Source organism: Mangifera indica, chromosome 17 (assembly GCF_011075055.1).
Source record: "Mangifera indica cultivar Alphonso chromosome 17, CATAS_Mindica_2.1, whole genome shotgun sequence".
Classification (NCBI taxonomy): domain Eukaryota; kingdom Viridiplantae; phylum Streptophyta; class Magnoliopsida; order Sapindales; family Anacardiaceae; genus Mangifera; species Mangifera indica.
Window position 1 is genome coordinate 11772249 of NC_058153.1, and position 17964 is coordinate 11790212.

Below are 17964 nucleotides of genomic sequence, written 5' to 3' on the forward strand. Positions count from 1 at the left end.
TCTCTTTTAGGAAAATCAGGATGAGTTTCTATTATACATTTTCTAATGATAAACATCTGTACAATAATAATTTCAAATGGATTGTTTTAAAATTATAAAAAAATAATAATGTCAATATTATGTGTATCTATTTTGAGTACACAAATAAATATACTTTTATGTATGTCATCATATAATTGAGTGTTACTTCATCCTTAATTCAAAATCAACCAATCACATGATAACACATTTAAGTGTGTACCTATTTATGTATTCATAGTGGATACAAATAGTTTTATTGGAAACGAGCGATATTATGTATACTATTTTAAGTACACAGATGGACGTACTTTTATGTGTGTCATCACATGATTAGGTGTTACTTCAATTTTAATTCAAAATCAATTAATTATATAATAATTCATTTAAATGTGTATCTATTTATGTATTCAAAATGGATACATATAGTTTTATTGTTTCAAAACTTGTCTAAATGTTTTGTTATCATATCTTCACATACGTTTGGGAGGTGGGAAAAGCTCATTTTCGAGCATAATCAAGTAGATAAATGTAAATCTTCAAGTTTTATATATATGAACATAAATTACCTAAAATTTTATGCCAAGCTTGAGTTGAATCTAGAATGGCCAACTTGATTAATGAATATTAACACCAAACAAGGAGATGAGTCAGCGAAGAAAAATAAGAATGGTTAGAGAAGAAAAAATATATCCGAAAATAATGGTGTTGTTAGAGTACAAACCAATGACATACAATGCTTAATTCAACTTAGGTGATTCGTTTGACACCAGGGGAGGAATATCTAAAGACTCAAATGCATTCTCTACAAGGTATTTGATTCACTAGTTATTGATGATGAGAATTGCACCAACTAGAAGAATACTAAATTGTTGAGGGAATTCAATACAGGGAGAATTAAAGACGGACAATCAAACTTTAACATAGTTTGACCAAAAATACTAGGAGTTTATATCTATTAGGATTAGACTCGAACTGAGCCCGAAACAAGCCTACCCTATACGGGCTCGGTTGAGTTCGAGTTACTCGCCAAATTTTTCAATTAAAAATTTTGATACAAAACAACATCATTTTGACTAATATGTATTAAAACGACGTCGTTTTAATAACGAAAAATGAATCGAACCGAATTTGAGTCGAGTTCGAGCTCAGCTCGAATCAGCCCTAATATCCACAATAATAATATCATCTAAGTAATGTAAGCAGAAAGTAGTATTACAATGCTAGAGTGCTTATTGAATGTTAAAACTACCATTCCCTTAGTTCTTTTGCTGTCAAAGATTTATATTAGTGGATACTAGGGTTACATATATAACGGTTTAGGTAAACTGCAAAAAATATGTGACTTGATGAAAGACATCAAAATCTCGATATAGTGAAAGGGTAATTACACATTGATTGTGAATATAGAAAATGATTATAAGACAATATGAAAATATTTTATATTGTTAGGGTGATTGCAAAAATTGCGGTGGATAATGACTCTTGTTTCCTATTTATAGTTTCTTGATGAGAACATTTCTAATTTGAGTCTTCTTCTTAACTTGGGGACTGATATAGAGTCAGTCTGCTAATTTAATTGACTGAATTAGAGTATTGATTATCTCTTTACTCTACCATGCCATGCACATAATTGAAGTTACATATTTTGATTCTTATTTAGTCACATGTAATTTTTATCAAGGAAGATAAGCTTTTCAGTTATTGTTTGAGACAAGCTTACACAATCTCACATTTGATTTTATAAACGATTATACCGATGGGTAGACTTTTTGGGAGCTAGCCTCTCCACGTTGAACTTTTTGGAAGACCAGTTCGCACTCGGCACAGATACATAATGTTAAGCTTAAACTCAATCTTGCTCAAGTTGGGAGAACAATATCATCAAAAAATTACTAACAAGATAAATAGTATCTCCGAAAGGGTAAACTGTAACATGAGAAAGGTAAACATTATCATTGAAGAGATAGACAGTGTCATCAATAGAGTAAACAGTATCGCCAGAATGATAAACAGTATCAAAATTCAAGCTTAACTAGAGTTTATTCAAACCAAACATGGATTCGAACCCAAAACCGCTTGGCTAGAACCCACCCCTTGAGGGATGAAAACGTCACTTTTTGAAAGTAGTGGGGCTGACTGTAGTCACTGTACTTTTTAGTCTAATCCTAGTGTATTTTTTTGTAAAAATCTTCCCCATCGAAGTTTTATAAGCTACAAATCCCATTCTCGATATACCCTTTACTAAATCATTATACTTTCCTCTACACACCCATTTGAATACAAAATTTATTGAAAAAGACGCAAAATGTCAGTAGATTTGAGGGTTCATATCCCTTGAGAGTTTTGTGCTCCATCCTGTTGAGTTAAATGAAACAGGCGGAGCTTATGTAATTACACCTCACCGTGCCTGTTTAATCCATCAGTATAAAATGAAATGAAACTTCAGATTTCATACATCATAACCCAGTTTCAACCAAAATGTAACACTAGTTATAGCCATAATCCAGTCAAGTTTTTTTCTGAACAGCACCCTAGAATCACCAGTTGCCTCCTTCCGCATCACGAGACGGGTAGAAATCTTTCGGCTGAACAATGTTGACATCTTCAAACTCATTGTCATCTGAAGGAATGAAAGAAAAGTTTTAGAAATAATTATCACAATAGTACAAAATAGAACTAAGAAAAAGGTTTACAAACTATTGATAGCCCATTAGCCATCTTAAACTTTCGGTATTTGGGAACTCTATGATGTATCATGGCCTTAAATGAAAAGTCCAGAAACTTTCCCCAACTGTGTTCTCATATTTGTATGTCTGTGCTAGTTTTGGAGAATGCATAATAATATACCGCATTGAAAGGCAAGCTTAACATGTCAAGAATGAAGAATATACAATTTTCAAACCGGTAAGCATGATGATCCTAGTGCAATTTATTTAACCAAACAAAGACGCAGCTGCAGCTTCTGAACAATTTCAGCAACATGATTTCTAGTTTTTTTCTTGCATAAGACTATGTACACTAAATAAAAATTCTAATTTGTGTACTAACGACACCATATGATTGAGTGTTATTTTATTTTTAATTCAAAATCATCTAATCACATGGTGAAACAACATCATTAATACACAAATTAGCAGTCATTGTTAATGCACATAGTTTTATTGTTCTTTCTTTCTTGCCACTAGTATACTTCTAGCATATCAAATATTAACGTGCATCTAAATTACATGCTAATCAAAAGCAAAGATCATATGGCACAGTGTATACATCAATCCATACAACTCAAAAGGAAAGCTTATGTTGTAATCGCTTGAACTGCGGTTTGTGAAAAAGAGATTTGATAGCTAGGGCTGGATTCGAGCCGAGCCGAGCTCGGCTCGCAGCCAGCTCAGGATCGGCTCGACTTTTTAATGGCTGGCTCAAGTTTGGCTCGAGCTCGACTCGAGCCGAATTCGGCTCGGATCGAGCTCGGCTCGGCTCGTTTTTTATATCAAAACGACACCGTTTTGTATATATATATGGATCAAAACGACATCGTTTTATATAAAAAAAATTTTAAAAAAATATACCGAGCCAGCTCGGGCTCGGCTCGAGCTCGATCGAGCCGAGCTGAGCCTGGCTCGTTTCGGGCTCGAACCGAGCCGAGCTCGAGCTCGAGCTGGCTCGGCTCGAATCCAGCCCTATTGATAGCCTACGACAACACCAATCCACTGGTTAATACAATATTATCGTTGAACAGCAGCTGAAACAACAGAGCATATCTTACAAGAGAGGTACCACATCACTAATATTAAGCAGTCTAGAAGTTTAAAGATACAATGGGATTAGGCTAGAATTGAAACGAAAATTCAAAATTTAGACATATGCAATCAATGACCAAGATCAAGTACTATGGCACTAATCAAAAGGTTGCTGTGCATAGTGAAAACAAGAATCTCAAGCTTAAGAGTGCATATTGAAAGAGAAGTAGAACTTGTAAACACAGCAAGAGAACCATAATCACTACTATGAGAGAATGAGAATAAGAATAAGAATAAGAATAAGAATGGAAGAGGAATGCAGCTCAAAGACGGTCACTTGAAAGCAAAACACTGATCTGGAAGATGATGAAGGATAAACAATAGGGTAGAAACAAATATATGATCTCATGCAAGCTAAGAATATATCAGTTCCAAGCATCCATACAGCATAACCAACCAAATTAATTTAATCCTAAAAAAGTAGGCACATAACAGAGTGGAAAACAAAGAATAATATAAATGACCTTTTCTCAAAGTCAGGGCCACAACAGCGTCGTTCTCGACCTGAAAGCAAAGGGAAATTTTATTTTACTAGTTAAGATAGATTGATATCTCAATTGGATAATAGTAGAATATCTAAAATTTCCACCATAAATTAGAAACAAAAGGCTGCAGCAATGAAGATGAGAGAGCTAATTTTAACCTAAGCACAGAAAATGAAGAACAACTAAGGAACATGCCAATTGTTAAATTGATACCCTCTGATCCGCCAAAGTCTTTGAATCCTCTAATACTTCTCCACTCCCCACCAAAATCAAACACTGATCATTAACTGGCTGGTCTATGAGGGTATGCAATTTCTGCTTAATGTTCAGAATAGTCTCCGTTGGATCGCACTGGATAAAGTAGGTTGTCTTGTTACGTTTAACACGAATATACATAGCCTGCAGAATGACACAAGAATCAAATAGACTGTGAAAAAACAACTTCAGCAGCCATAATCCCACATGACTTGATTACATAATTACACACACCGATGCAACAAAGAAGGTCATATATACTACAATGTTCAATATTACAAATGTGATATTACAGCAAATCTTTCTCCAATTTCCCATTAACACATCTTGTTAGCCAAATAAAACCAACTCTATAAACTGAAAACCCCTGCAAATTTTTGGTCTCAACTCCCATACAAGCAATTCAAGCTTTTTACAAAGCCGCCTTCAACAAGCTAGTTCTGGGCAATGAACACATGACCAAAAGAGAAAGCTACAAAATTATCTTCATGATCCATCACCAAATGCATCAAAATTAACAAATCAGCTCGTTCTCACATTCAGCTAATACTAACACTAAATAAGACATGAATTCAAGTAGTTCCTTCATTCTAACGGCACATTTAACAAATAAAAGGAGGAATATACAAAGGGTATTCAGGGGATTTTGAAATTACCATGTTTGTTAGAAGCCTTGACGTCTTTGAATTGCAGGTGCTCCGTTGGGTTTGCGCGAAGAAGCTGACGGGTTGCTTCTAAAATATGTTGAGGCAATGTTTGGCTGCAGGAATAGCCTATCAACACCAGAAAATAAGTCTTTTTTTTTTTTTAATTTAATAAAAATTTTAATGGCCAATGTATCTTCTTAAATAGAATTTTACAAATACCTAATGGGGATGAATTTTTTATTTTTTTTTATTTTTGGAGAACTACATGTTCCACGTAATTTATGACCCGTTTTTATTTTTATAAATGGAAATATGACATTTTCCACCTCTTGCCAAATATTATTAGAAAAATTAGTTAATTTTTATGATATAAATATTTAAAAAATTAAAATATTTATTTATAATTTTTAATATTTATTAATTTTATCCAACAAACTTTATTACCTATATTATCACCTTTGTTTTATTTAAAAAAAAAAATTTTAATCTAAAATTGTAGACAGTAATTGAAATTACACTAGTTCAATACTATTCCAATTGAAATTATATCGAAATAATAAGATTTTAGTCAGAATTGTATTGTAATATATGATTCAACCGAAATTACTTTAAAATAGTGCAATTCAATCGGAAAAATACTATTCAGATGTAATTCTAATTAAAATTACACTAGAATAATGTAATTTTAATTGCAATTGGAATTACATTAGAATTGTGCAAATCCAACTGTAATCATATCAATGTAGTGTAGTTTCAACAAAATCATATCATTTCAATTAGGGATAAGCAGGTTCGGGTAATCAATTGAAAAAAACAGAAACTAATCGATTCCTAAGATTTAGAAACTGAAACTAGAACTTGTACACGTAGGTTTTTATCTAGAATCTATCCAATCGATTTCAATTCTGATCTCGGGTTTTGGTACTCAACATTGAGTTGCGGTGAATGTCCACTCGTGTGTTTTGATTTTTCTGTAAAGGAAAAAAAAAACCCTCCTAAATTCAAGTGAATTTGATTTAGCTTTGATATTTCAGATCCAGATTTTGTTTCATAGCTGCTGCATGACACGGAAGTTATTAAACATGTTTTCAACACCAAATAAAACATTTGTTTTTATAATTGGAACTGGAACCTACCCAGAGTGGGTCGATTCTAAGTAAGAATTGGGACTGAAAGATGGATAACTGATGATTTCAGTTTTGGTTTGATTCTTTCGCTACCCCGTAATTCTAATGTAGTTTCAATGAAATCTTATCGAAATTGTGTGATTTCGACAAAATCACATACTTCTAGTGTGATTCTAACATAATTACATTGTAATCGATGCAATAACAAATTTCAGACTTGTCAGAGTTAGAATTACAATTTTGATTTTTTTCAATTAAAGATAAAGATCGAAATGATAAAATTTAAAGTAAATATAAAGAGCTAGAGTTTTGATTTTTTTTTTCAATTAAAAATGGAAGTATAAATGATAAATTTTAATAGTTGGCAGGAGTAAATTTTGTTTGTAGTTTATCAGTGCAAGTGAATATATATATATTTTATAAACTAACAAAATACCCTTTGAACATTAAATTATAGCTTTGACGGAATGTGGGAAATATCTTTTTTTTTAACTTTAAACGTAGGATTTAATTCTTTTGTCATAGTTTGGGAGGGAAATAGTGATTTTCGCTAGTAAATATATAAAAATTTATTAAAGGTTTATCAAAAACATTTTTGAAAAATGATTTCTGTCTATCTGCGATGCAGTCTACGATACTACCCTATCAGCTGACAAATCTTATTCTAAATCGGATTAACATAAGCAAGCGTCCAAACAGATCCCTAGAATAAGCATTCCGTACACTGGCATTCAATTCGGCCGGCAAAAACTCAAAGCTTGTTCACCTAACCAGCCGACCTCAGCTGTTTATAGAAGAACAAAAAACTCTCTTCCAAATCCTCACAACTTCCCTACGCCTTAGGGCAGTCGATTCCTTATCCTCCGCCTCCTCATACTCCATCCGGCCGCCACGCAATGGGCAACACCTCTTCGATGCTCACTCAGTACGACATTGAAGAAGTCCAACGCCACTGCAACAACACGTGTAACAATTACTAATCAAATGTTAAACTATTAGTTAATTTAATTCACTTTCTCGTTTCTTTACGAGCCGTCGATTTTGAATTTTGATTTTTTTTTTTTTTTTTGTGATCAGTTTCTCAGCAGGAGATTGTGTCGTTGTACCAGAGGTTTTGCCAGCTGGATCGTAATAACGGCGGCTTTATCTCCGGCGAAGAGTTCCTCTCTGTTCCTGAATTCGCCGTCAATCCTCTCTCTCTTGTATGTACGCTGAAGTTATATTTTAGCGCGTGTTATTATGTTTGTCATTCCAAAATATATGATGAAAAATTTTACTTAATTTTAGGTATTATTGTACATATATTGCTAAATTTCTAGTCTGAAACAGTTTTGCGAATCCTATATTAGATATTACAAGAATTGAGATACAGTTTAGATATTCGATGATCTCTAAATTTTTTGGAAATTATTGTTAGTTCATAGCTCAAACAGATTGGAAAGTGAAAATTAGGGCAGATTTTAAGATTTCTCAGTGTATTTCTGTGTACGTGCAAATACATGTATCACATAAGAGAAATGATGAATTTGAATAATCATAGGTTGTTGAGGATGCTAGATGGAATGGTTTTCAAGGAATTCGTGGCAGTTTTGCCTGCATTCAGTCCACTCATTCTAATAAGTGAAATATGTTTGTACAAGTTTATCTTTTTGTCCTTCAAATATATCTGATAAAAATTTTGTGGTAGCTGTAATATTTGTAAAATTTTAGTTTTCAGATATAATTTTACGTATTACGGTAAAAACAGTGCTTAGCTTTTGAGTCTGAAACAGTTATTGAATATTAAAGTGAATGCATTTTAGATTATAGAAGGACTGAGATACAGTTTAGAGGTTTGATTATATGTTAGTTTTTGGAAATTAGTTTAAGTTCATAAACCAAACAGATAAAAAGAGTATCAAAGCAAGTGAAATTAGAGGGCCTATTTTAGATTTCTCTTCGTGTATGTATGTGTATGTGCAAATGTGTGTATTGTTCATAAAAAATGTTGTTTTTATTAGAAGGCTTATTTTAGATTTCCCTGCATTCAGCCCATTTCTTGTCATTAAGTGAATTATGTTTGTGTGTGTTTATATTTTTGCCCTTCAGAAATATTGAGTAAAAAAATCATGGAGATATCTGTATAAGAAAAAAAATAGTTTCAGATATAATTTTAGGTATTAGCGTACAAATAAGGTCAAAAAACAAGTGAAATTTTAGAGGTTAATTTAAGATTTCTCTTTATGTATTTATGTGCATATGTGAATGTATGAGTTTGTCTGGTTTTATGTTTCTTTATAGCATGTATTAATGTGTGAACATGCATGCTTTGGTTGTATGTGTATGTGTTATATTTTTCTTTTAATGAGAAATGATGTATCTATTGTTAATAAAATGTTAATTGGATTCTCAGAGGTTGTTGAGAAGGCTAGATGGATTGAATTTTAAGGATTTTGTGGCTTTTTTGTCTGCATTCAGTCCACGTGCGAGTTTGCAACATAAAATTGAGTGTAAGGGTTTATTTATGATTAAGTTTTGATTGACATAATTTGGTTTACCATTAATTTCATTTTTTTTTTTTGGCCCAAACATTCATTTTTCTGGTGTTTGCTATTTTTGCAGTTATATTCAAGGTGTATGATTCAGATGGAAATGGTAAAGTTACATTTAACGATATGCTGGATGTTTTGCGTGATTTGACTGGAAATTTCATATCTGAGCAACAAAGAGAGGTAGGTTTTTCTCAATCTTCCTTGCACTTTCAGTTACTGTAGTGTTGATGTTAAAAAGTTGCTGTGATTCTGTAGAATGATATAATTGCATTTTTGTGGAGGTTTTTATTATTTTGATCTTTAATCATAGACAATCATATATTCAAGGTTTTTGTATCTATTTAGGCAATGTCTAACTGATTTATGGACAGCACTATTTTATTCTAAGATATTGAATTCTGCTAGGATGACATTATAAAAGCCTCCCTCTTTTATCTAACTCATGATGACCAAGTTATATGATTGTTGAGAATAAATCAGAGTTATGCCTTAAAGTCGATGTGCATTTGTGTTTTGTGCAGCAAGTTCTGATGCATGTTCTTGAGGAAGCAGGCTACAAAAAGGATTCGTTAATAGTTTTATCGGACTTTGTTAAGGTACTATGACATTCAGTTGTAACTAGTTTGTCATACATGCAGCATGGAAGATTTAATTTTCCCTTATTCTTTTATTAGGATTTATACACAAAATAACACAAATTTAGAATGCTATCATGTGTATCTTTTTTTGGCTTGTTTATGTACTCTTATGGGTCTTATTTTCTTTGCCTGTACACTTTTTTCTTTCAACATAATCCTTTTGTAGGAAGAAACATAATTTTTTTTGGCAAACTCATACAACAATTTCCTTCCATTTTTATTTTTATTTTTATTAATTCTAAGAATGCTTGAGTTGCATATAATGTTTTCCTGCCCTTTGGGTTAGTGTCATGTAAGAGTTTGTCTAGTTATCTCAGTCAAGAATTTTGATGGTAATAAAAAAGCATACGTAATGTTTATCTAAGAGAAAATATGGGTGCCAAAATCTTTAAATAGATTCCGGTTGCATGGTTATTCAGGTTTTGTGATTTTCCAAAACATCCCCTCTTTATATCATGAGTACCACAACGTTACTGTACTTTGAGATTTCTGTCTATGAATTTATGCTTTTTATGTTTTCGCATCTTGCATGTTTTGTTGACCAAAATACATACACCTCAATGAAAAATTGCTCTGCAATGTGTGCAGATACTTGGACACACGGATTTGAAGATGGAAGTTGAGGTTCCAGTGGACTGAAAATAAGACTTGCTCTCACTTAACTATACATGCCAAATGTCTGCTAAATCGGTTGCGTTGTTGAAGCTCGAGGTGTGAATTCTTCTAGGGCGCTATAGAAATCTACTGCTTCATATATCAGTGGCCATGTTTATTGTTTGGTATTTTAACTTCTCAACTAGACTATCACATGTAATTGCTATTTATCATCACTGTCAGTTAATTCCTCAACGTGTTTATTATTTGAAGTTCCTAACAGATCAACAGACCCAAACTACGTGAGTTCATCTGTTTTGCTCGTGTTCTTCGCCTTCCTTTGCCCATTCTAATTTTTAAGGGTTTTCATATCCTTTGCTCTTTCTAATTTTTAAAGGTTTTCATAGTTAATTTTGAGTTTCAAACTGAATTGTTTTCAATTTCACCTTGCCTCATAACATGAAAAGGCATTTGCTGTTATTTTTATGTTATTTTATTTTATTATAATCTTTTTCCCCTGTGTGCTGTTGTTGGTTATAGATTAACAAAGGTCAATAATAGTGTACACGGAAAACATGAAGTCATATGCAAATAAAGGAAGAAGAGCAATAATGGCATACTTGAGGAATAATCCTACTTCCTTACTGGCTTGGTAACATTACCAGGTTAGATCTATCCTCCATTCTATCCTGATCAAATTGACAATGATCAAGATATCGATCCGATAACGTTGATAGATTAGTTTCACTGGCAATGATCAAGACATACATAGAGTTCTGTGGATCATTTGATCATTGTTAAGGTATCTTCGAATGGTACAAAGTACCCTGGCAACGTTATTGGGTCAGTAACTATACAACTCCCTAGAAAAACGACAATAGAACATTGAGTGATATCTAGGGTACCGAATTCCTCAGCATAGAGAATACATAAATGATAAAATGAAAAAATCTATTATTCATATACATTATGAGATGGTGGCATATCGGCTTGCATTGTCACCAAGTATGAGACGTATTTATAATGTGTTTCATGTATCATTGTTGCGAAAATGTCTTGGTGACCCATCCCAGGTGGTTAGACTTGAAGATATTGAGCTAGAGGACAGTTTGGTATATGAGAAGTGTCCCGCACGGATAGTGGATCGACAGATTAAAATACTTAGGCGCCGATAAATCCCTTTGGTCAAGGTCCAATGGCGAAATCAACGGGAAGAAGAGGCTATTTGAGAGATAGAAGAGGACATAAGATAGAAATTTCTTAAATTATTTGAGTGAATTTTGAGACCGAAATTCTTTTAAAGGGGGGAGAGAAATGTAATATTCTCAAATTAATAAAAAGCACAATTTAGTCATTTCGTTATCATTGTCCGATTATTTTGTTAGTATTAAAATTGTGTGTATATGCTTGTATCTAGAAATTATATACATCAAGGGAGAATTCGAAAGAGCATTTCGTTGCTATATTTTAAATATCTTTACTATTTAATTCAGCCCAAGTTTTTATATTAAAATTATGAGAAAAAATATTAAAAATAAGGTAATATTTTTGACAGTAGGAGTGTTTGTGGGTCAGGTCAAGTCTGTAGGATAAGAAAGTTACATTCTTAGAGTGAACCATCGAGATTGAAAAGTCCAAAACTATATAAACACTTCACTAAAAATTTATATTTTTTAATATGAGATTAAGAGTCTTATTTTGTACTTAAGATTGTAACATATCACTACATTTGCAACTTTGGCATCTCTCTAGATTGATTGTGTATTAACTCTCTATTAGTCTATGCACTTTGACACCCTCAATTTTTATGCGAACTGGTTGTATGTTAGCTCCTTTCTTGTTTAAGGCAAAACTTGCGATGTCAATATTACCATTTGAAATTACAATTGGAAGATGTAATGGCAATTTTGATATCAAATAGTACGAGCTTTGGAAAAACAACACCCCTAAAATTCCCGTGATAATCTAATTCTAGAGCATAGTTCACACCAAATTATTTTTCTTTGCATAGGATCTTTCACCCATTCACATTTGCCTTATTGAGAAACCCTGCGAATCGGTCAAAATTTGTATTCGTTATTAGTGTGAAACGTGATATAGACCACAGACTAAAATTAGTAATTTTGGTAATTAATCAACAACCAGGTCTGAATTGGTCCATGAATTCAAGATCCCCTGTTTCCAGCTCCATGTGATTAAAATTCGAAATTATATCCTATTTTTTACTATATTTAACTTTATAATAAAATTATATTTTTTGAAAATAGTGTTTGTCCATCATAGGTAGGGCTAGACTCGAGCCAAACCAACTCGAGCTCAGCTCAGTTGAGCAAGAAACGAGTTGGGCTTGGCCGAGCTCGAATTGGCTCGATAGATTTTTTTTTAATTTTTTATATAAAACGACGTTATTTTGACCAATATATATTAAAAACGATATCATTTTGATAACGAAAAACGAGTTGTGTCAAACTCGAGCCCGAAATAAGCCGGCCTTAGCCGAGCTCGAGCCACCTATATATGAGCATAACCGAGCTCGAGTTTGGCTTAGCTCGACTCGAATCTAGCCCTAATAATAGGCAGGGACGGGGCTGTTGGTAAGGGCATTATGCATCGTAATCGCCAACAAAACTTGTCATTCACGGGCGCAAGCTCTTGTCTATAGTATTGAGTCCATATGAATCAAATTCATGCTTCACTTGTCATATTGGGCTTGAACTTATATTCTTACACATTAAATTCAAGTTTGATTTTTTTTATATCAAATCAAACTTAAATTTAGTTTAAATTCACCCTTATGCTTAGATATCTCTAATTTTTTCAAATTCAAGAGGAAATTATTGAGTGATTAGTGTAAAAATATTATAAATATGAGAGGTCTGGGAGACTATTTGAAAGAGATTAGGGTGTGAAATTGCGAGAATTCATTAAATACAAAATGGACTGCTTCATCTAATAAACTTAAAGCAAAACTACTTCGAGTTGACTCTAAGTTATTTAATAAAATAATATCATTTTGCATTACATAATGTAAAATTGGCACAAAACAATATTATTTTGAATTTAATAGAATGATGTCATTTTCAAATTTGATAACATGATATCTCTTTATTTGCATATGAGCCACTTGCAAATGTATCGAGTTGGGTATCCCTATAGCTTAAGCTGGATAACGTTACATACCTATGATTCAAGTTCAAGCTTGAACTCAAACCCATGGGTGCTTGTTTTAAATTCAAAAGAATCAAGTTGACAATCGAACTTGTGTCAAATCATATCTGAGTATAAATACACCCCAGAGTTTTTAAATTAGTATATACATAAAAAAATTAGTTGTTTTACAATAATACCCTTTTTAATTATATTTTTCTTTTTTAATTTTTATATATTGGTTTTTTTTCAACTATAAATAATATTCATATTTACTAACCAGATTTATAAAATAAATTATAATTAATAAATTTTAGATTTTTATTAAGTCTTTCATTATTTTCAATTTTTATATAGTTAAATACAAGAATTGAAAAGCATATATAATAAGACGAAGACTCTATAGAACATACTAAAAAAGTAATCAATTTTTAGAAATTTATGCTGATGCGTCACGTATCCACCTTTGTTTGAAATCAACTATCTCTATGGAGGACACGTGTCAACGTGTCTTAATCATATGATTTTGCAAGGCATATGGCTGGCCCCCACGAGTGTGGGCCCGTTAAAATAGCCGTTAAAGTAGTTTCAACTCAACAACCTTTTTAATATGAAACGGAATTTGCGGGAAAATTAAAAAAAGAAAAAAGAGGATGCCCCACCCGGTAATAATGAGTCCTTAAATACCATAAGTATCGGACTCAAATTAATGGTGGTTAATGTGTTACCTTGTATGAACTTTGCAAGAGGCTCCTGAGGCCGTTTTGAGATATTCATATGGGAAAAAGGACGAATCTTTCGATCAAGTGCGTGCTTTTTTGTGGGATTTTGGAGTCTATTAAGAGATTTTAATTGTGATTTTTTTTTTTGTTTTGTGTGGTTTTGAGGATCAAATCTGTGGTTTTTCCAGTCAGTATTGGTACGCTTTTCTCTATGTTGCCGGAAAGTCTATTATCAATTTTCTAAGTATAAACTTTATGCGCGTCTTTGTGTTTGTGTTTATGTTTGAATGAATGCATATGCAAAGTATATTGAACTATGATCGGATTTGGGGGGACTTGAGGATTAATGGGTGGAAGAGGGTGATGGGATTTTTGCATTGATGGGTTATTAGTACTGATTTAGAATTTGTCTGCGGTTCTTCTTGGGTTGTGTTTTGAGCTTCTCTCATGCAGCAAGGTGGAGTCTATTTAGAGATTTTAATCGTGAAAAATGGTTTGTTTTGTGTAGTTTTGAGGATCAAAACCGTGGTGTTTCCTGGCAGTGTTGGTAAGCTTTTCTCTATCTCTTCTTGTGTCTGTTGCTCTGTCTCTCTTTGTCTTTTTCTTGTTGCCAGAAAGTCTATTATCAATTTTCTAAGTATAAACTTTATGTGCTCTATGTGTTTCTGTTTGTGTCTGTGAATGAATGTATATGCAAAGTATATTGAACCATGATCATAATTGGGGGGACTTGAGGTTTAATGGGTGGAAGAGGGTGATGGGATTTTTGTATTAATGGGCTATTAGTACCGATTCAGAATTTGCATTGCTTTTGTGGTTAGAGTGTAATTGGTTCTGCTTTGTTTGAAATTATTGGGCTATGGATGAAGGTCATTCGAATTTGAGGATGGCAGAGACTGAAGTTAAAGCTATGAAAGAGACACTGTGTGCTCAGCAACAGCTCCTGCAGAATCTTTCTGCAGAGTTGGATGTGGAAAGGGAGGCTTCTGGTACTGCAGTTAGCGAAGCATTGTCGATGATACTTCGTTTGCAAGAAGAGAAGTCGGCGATTGTGATGGAAGCAAGTCAGTATAAGAGAATGGCAGAGGAAAAGATTAGTCATGCGGAGGAGACTTTAGAGTCTTATGAAGATATTCTGTATCAGAAAGAGATGGAGATTTCTGCTCTTGAGTTCCAAATTCAGGCTTATAAGTGCAGGCTTTTGAGCTTGGGTTGTACTGAGTTGGGTGTCAGTATACCTACCGAGGATCTATATATGCAAAGAAGTGATGTATCTGTTGGAGAAGGTTGTTCTAACAGTGGTGTGAGGAGACTCAGATCTTTGCCTCCTCTTCAACTTGATGATATCTATCAAAGCATTGTAAGGGGAAAATCATTGACCCCAGAACCAGAAATGGTTCCACTAGATGAAAAAACATGTCAGGATTTTACAGAGAATGGCCTGCAGTTAAGGAAGCATCCGAGTAGGTCAATAGGTGGAGACTTGAATTCATATTGGGAACAAATAAAAAAATTAGATGAAAAAGTGAAGGAATTTGCAGATCCTAAAGATACAGATGGAGATAAGTCTGCAAGCTTAAAGCCTGAGTCCAGACCAGTTACTTTGCTATCACAATTGAGCAGTGACATATCCTCTGACTTAAGAAGATGCAAAATCAACACTAACTTGGACATGGTTAAGGAATGTAAAGCTCCAATGGATAGAGAAGAACCTTTAACCTCTTCTAGCTCATCAAGTGTTTGTGACGTATTTGAAGTCCCAAAAGTTATTGAGAGTTCCAAAAGTAGCGAAAAAGATGAGAAGGGAAAGAATAAGTGGATTTGGGATGGAGAGAACAGACTTGGGAAGCCTGATCCTGTTGTGGATGTAACTTTGGATTCTGAAGTTAAGGACAAGGCAGTTTTGCATGGAACAAAGCTGGAGAAGAAACTGTTAAGATCCAAGGAGATAATAGGTGTTGATTCCAAGCGACCTCTTGCTCGCCATAAAATGAGTCATGCTGAAATTCATGCTGACTTTCATCATGAGTTTCAGCAGCTTGGTGAAAGAATTGAGCGGCTCGAGGGAGAGAGACATAGTGCAAGGCATAGTGAAAGAGAAGAGGAATTGAATCTGTTGAAGGAGATTCGTGAGCAACTCAATTCAGTTCAGGCGGAGATGCGAAGTTGGAGGACTAAGGAATCCCATCCAGTTCATAAGCCATCCCTTCTTCCAATACAAGAGGTATGCCTTTACTTGTCTTAATCCTTTCTTGAACAAATTTTTCAATTCTTTCTCTTGCATTTCTTAACTAGAAAAATCTTACGTAGACAAAACACAAGAAAGATGTTAGGTATATATGAGCATCTCATATCACTTGATAATGATAAAAAAATATTGATTAAATAGTTTTTGAGTAGATTGTCAAGACATGTTTGTGAGATGGCTTAGAATTAGATTTGAACCGAATTTGTTTGAGCTTGAAAACAAGCTCAGCTTGAATAAACCCGAAACTAGAGCTTAAGAGTTAAATATTTTCACATTCAAGCTTGAGTTGTAGGGATGTTTGACTTGTCAAACTCGTGAGCCTGAAAAATCTTGATACAAATAAATTAAAACGACGTCATTTTGATCAAAACGATATTGTTTTTGTCATTTTTTGGTTGACTATAATATTGAGTTGAGCTCGAACTCAACTTCACTCAAGTCAAGTTGAACTCAAGGTTAAGCGAGTTCAAACTCATTTTGAATTAAATTTAATCCTAAATCAGACTATTTAACTAGGGTATTACATACCATTTTTATAACTTATGTGGATATATGAACATAATTTTATCATCATCTGCTACGTCAGTGATAAATGATTTATAACGTAAGTGGGTTCTTTTGACAGGCAATGCTACGCTGTGGAATTTAATCAAGCAACTGAATCAGTTCTTCCTCGAGCAATATCCTTGGACATTCGTCTTTTTCATTAAATTATGTGAAAATATATATTAGATATATGACTTGATTTGAAATTTGTTATTCATCTTTGTTGTTTGTAATGTAGACAGTGTATATAAGGGTGAAGTCGATCCAAATGAATCCAAATAAAAGTTGGTTCGAGTTTAAGTCATATCCATAATATCAAGTTCGATTAATCTCGAACTAATATAAAATGTTATTAGAAGGTTGTTAATAGAATGAATACTGCAGTCAGTGGATGAACAGTATAATCAGCTCAAGTTTGGCTAATTCAAACTACACATCGACTCAAACCAAAGTTGGCTCAATTCAAATCCACCTTGAGTGTAGTGGTTGCATATGTGCACTCCTAATTTCATTGAGGAACTGTGTTTTTCAGGAATGTTATTAACTTGTTTTTTTTTTTTTTAAATCTTCAGAAATTGACAGAGTGATTGCAAATAATTTAGAAATGGTAGGGCTTTGTTTTGTGAATCTTATGGCTTGTGAAATATCATGTTTTGTCATGTGCATTATTAAGTCAATGTTGAAACTGAGTGAAGTTGCAAGCTGTTTTTACCATAAATGAACCATATGTTAACTATTTTATAACAAGCAGTGTTATGTGTACTTAATTTTGACTACATAATTAAGTACTTAATTATATGATAATATATTATCTAGTACCTGATTAGGTATTTAAATTGAATATACATTGTTTTATTATTTTTAGTTGATAAATGGAAATTACATATCAGATAATCTTTGTTGAAAAACTTTCGGAACTATAAAATATTCAAGATATGATCTTTGCCATTTTTAGGATTGCAAATGAGTAAAGACAATCGCGAAATTGTGTTGAGTTGAGCTGAAGCTTGTTATTGGATGGTTCGATGAGCTTAGGATTTTGTGGCTTAGTTCAAACAAAATACTAATAAACCCCTAAAAGTTTAAAGTCTTGCACTTATACTTGCAAAATCTTACTTGTTAACTTTGAATATGAAAGATAATTAATAAATTTATTAGTTATGATTTAACTAAATTCTATTGAATTGAGTTTGAGTCAATTGT

General features: G+C 33.1%; 3 protein-coding genes across 8 annotated transcripts; 2 read left to right on the forward strand and 1 right to left on the reverse strand.

Moving 5' to 3' along the window:
• Positions 1 to 2293: 2293 nt before the first annotated feature.
• Positions 2294 to 5374, reverse strand: LOC123200063. 2 transcript variants are annotated; one of them, XM_044615161.1, is made up of 4 exons: positions 5218 to 5373; positions 4520 to 4705; positions 4286 to 4325; positions 2294 to 2641 (listed from the first exon to the last, which is right to left on the reverse strand). In XM_044615161.1, exons 1-4 carry the CDS (start codon positions 5218 to 5220, stop codon positions 2559 to 2561), a joined length of 312 nt encoding a protein of 103 aa, XP_044471096.1. In that variant the 5' UTR covers positions 5221 to 5373; the 3' UTR covers positions 2294 to 2558. The 2 variants fall into 2 exon arrangements, 1 of the variants encoding a protein (XP_044471096.1); XR_006498497.1 differs by having other exon boundaries at positions 2447 to 2641; positions 4465 to 4705; positions 5218 to 5374.
• A 1621-nt stretch (positions 5375 to 6995) lies between these two features.
• On the forward strand, positions 6996 to 10422 carry LOC123200028 (calcineurin subunit B-like). Its single transcript, XM_044615110.1, has 6 exons — positions 6996 to 7301; positions 7413 to 7537; positions 8728 to 8824; positions 8937 to 9046; positions 9388 to 9462; positions 10093 to 10422. Exons 1-6 carry the CDS (start codon positions 7232 to 7234, stop codon positions 10141 to 10143), a joined length of 528 nt encoding a protein of 175 aa, XP_044471045.1. The 5' UTR covers positions 6996 to 7231; the 3' UTR covers positions 10144 to 10422.
• A 3454-nt stretch (positions 10423 to 13876) lies between these two features.
• On the forward strand, positions 13877 to 17065 carry LOC123200004. Of its 5 annotated transcripts, none has more exons than XM_044615076.1 (4): positions 13877 to 14164; positions 14476 to 14514; positions 14837 to 16191; positions 16841 to 17065. In XM_044615076.1, the coding sequence occupies exons 3-4, from the start codon at positions 14854 to 14856 to the stop codon at positions 16862 to 16864; spliced, it is 1362 nt and encodes a 453-aa protein (XP_044471011.1). In that variant the 5' UTR covers positions 13877 to 14164; positions 14476 to 14514; positions 14837 to 14853; the 3' UTR covers positions 16865 to 17065. The 5 variants fall into 5 exon arrangements, with proteins under 5 accessions (XP_044471011.1, XP_044471010.1, XP_044471009.1 ...); XM_044615075.1 differs by having other exon boundaries at positions 13877 to 14051; XM_044615074.1 differs by having other exon boundaries at positions 13877 to 14514.
• The last annotated feature ends 899 nt before the right edge of the window (positions 17066 to 17964 follow it).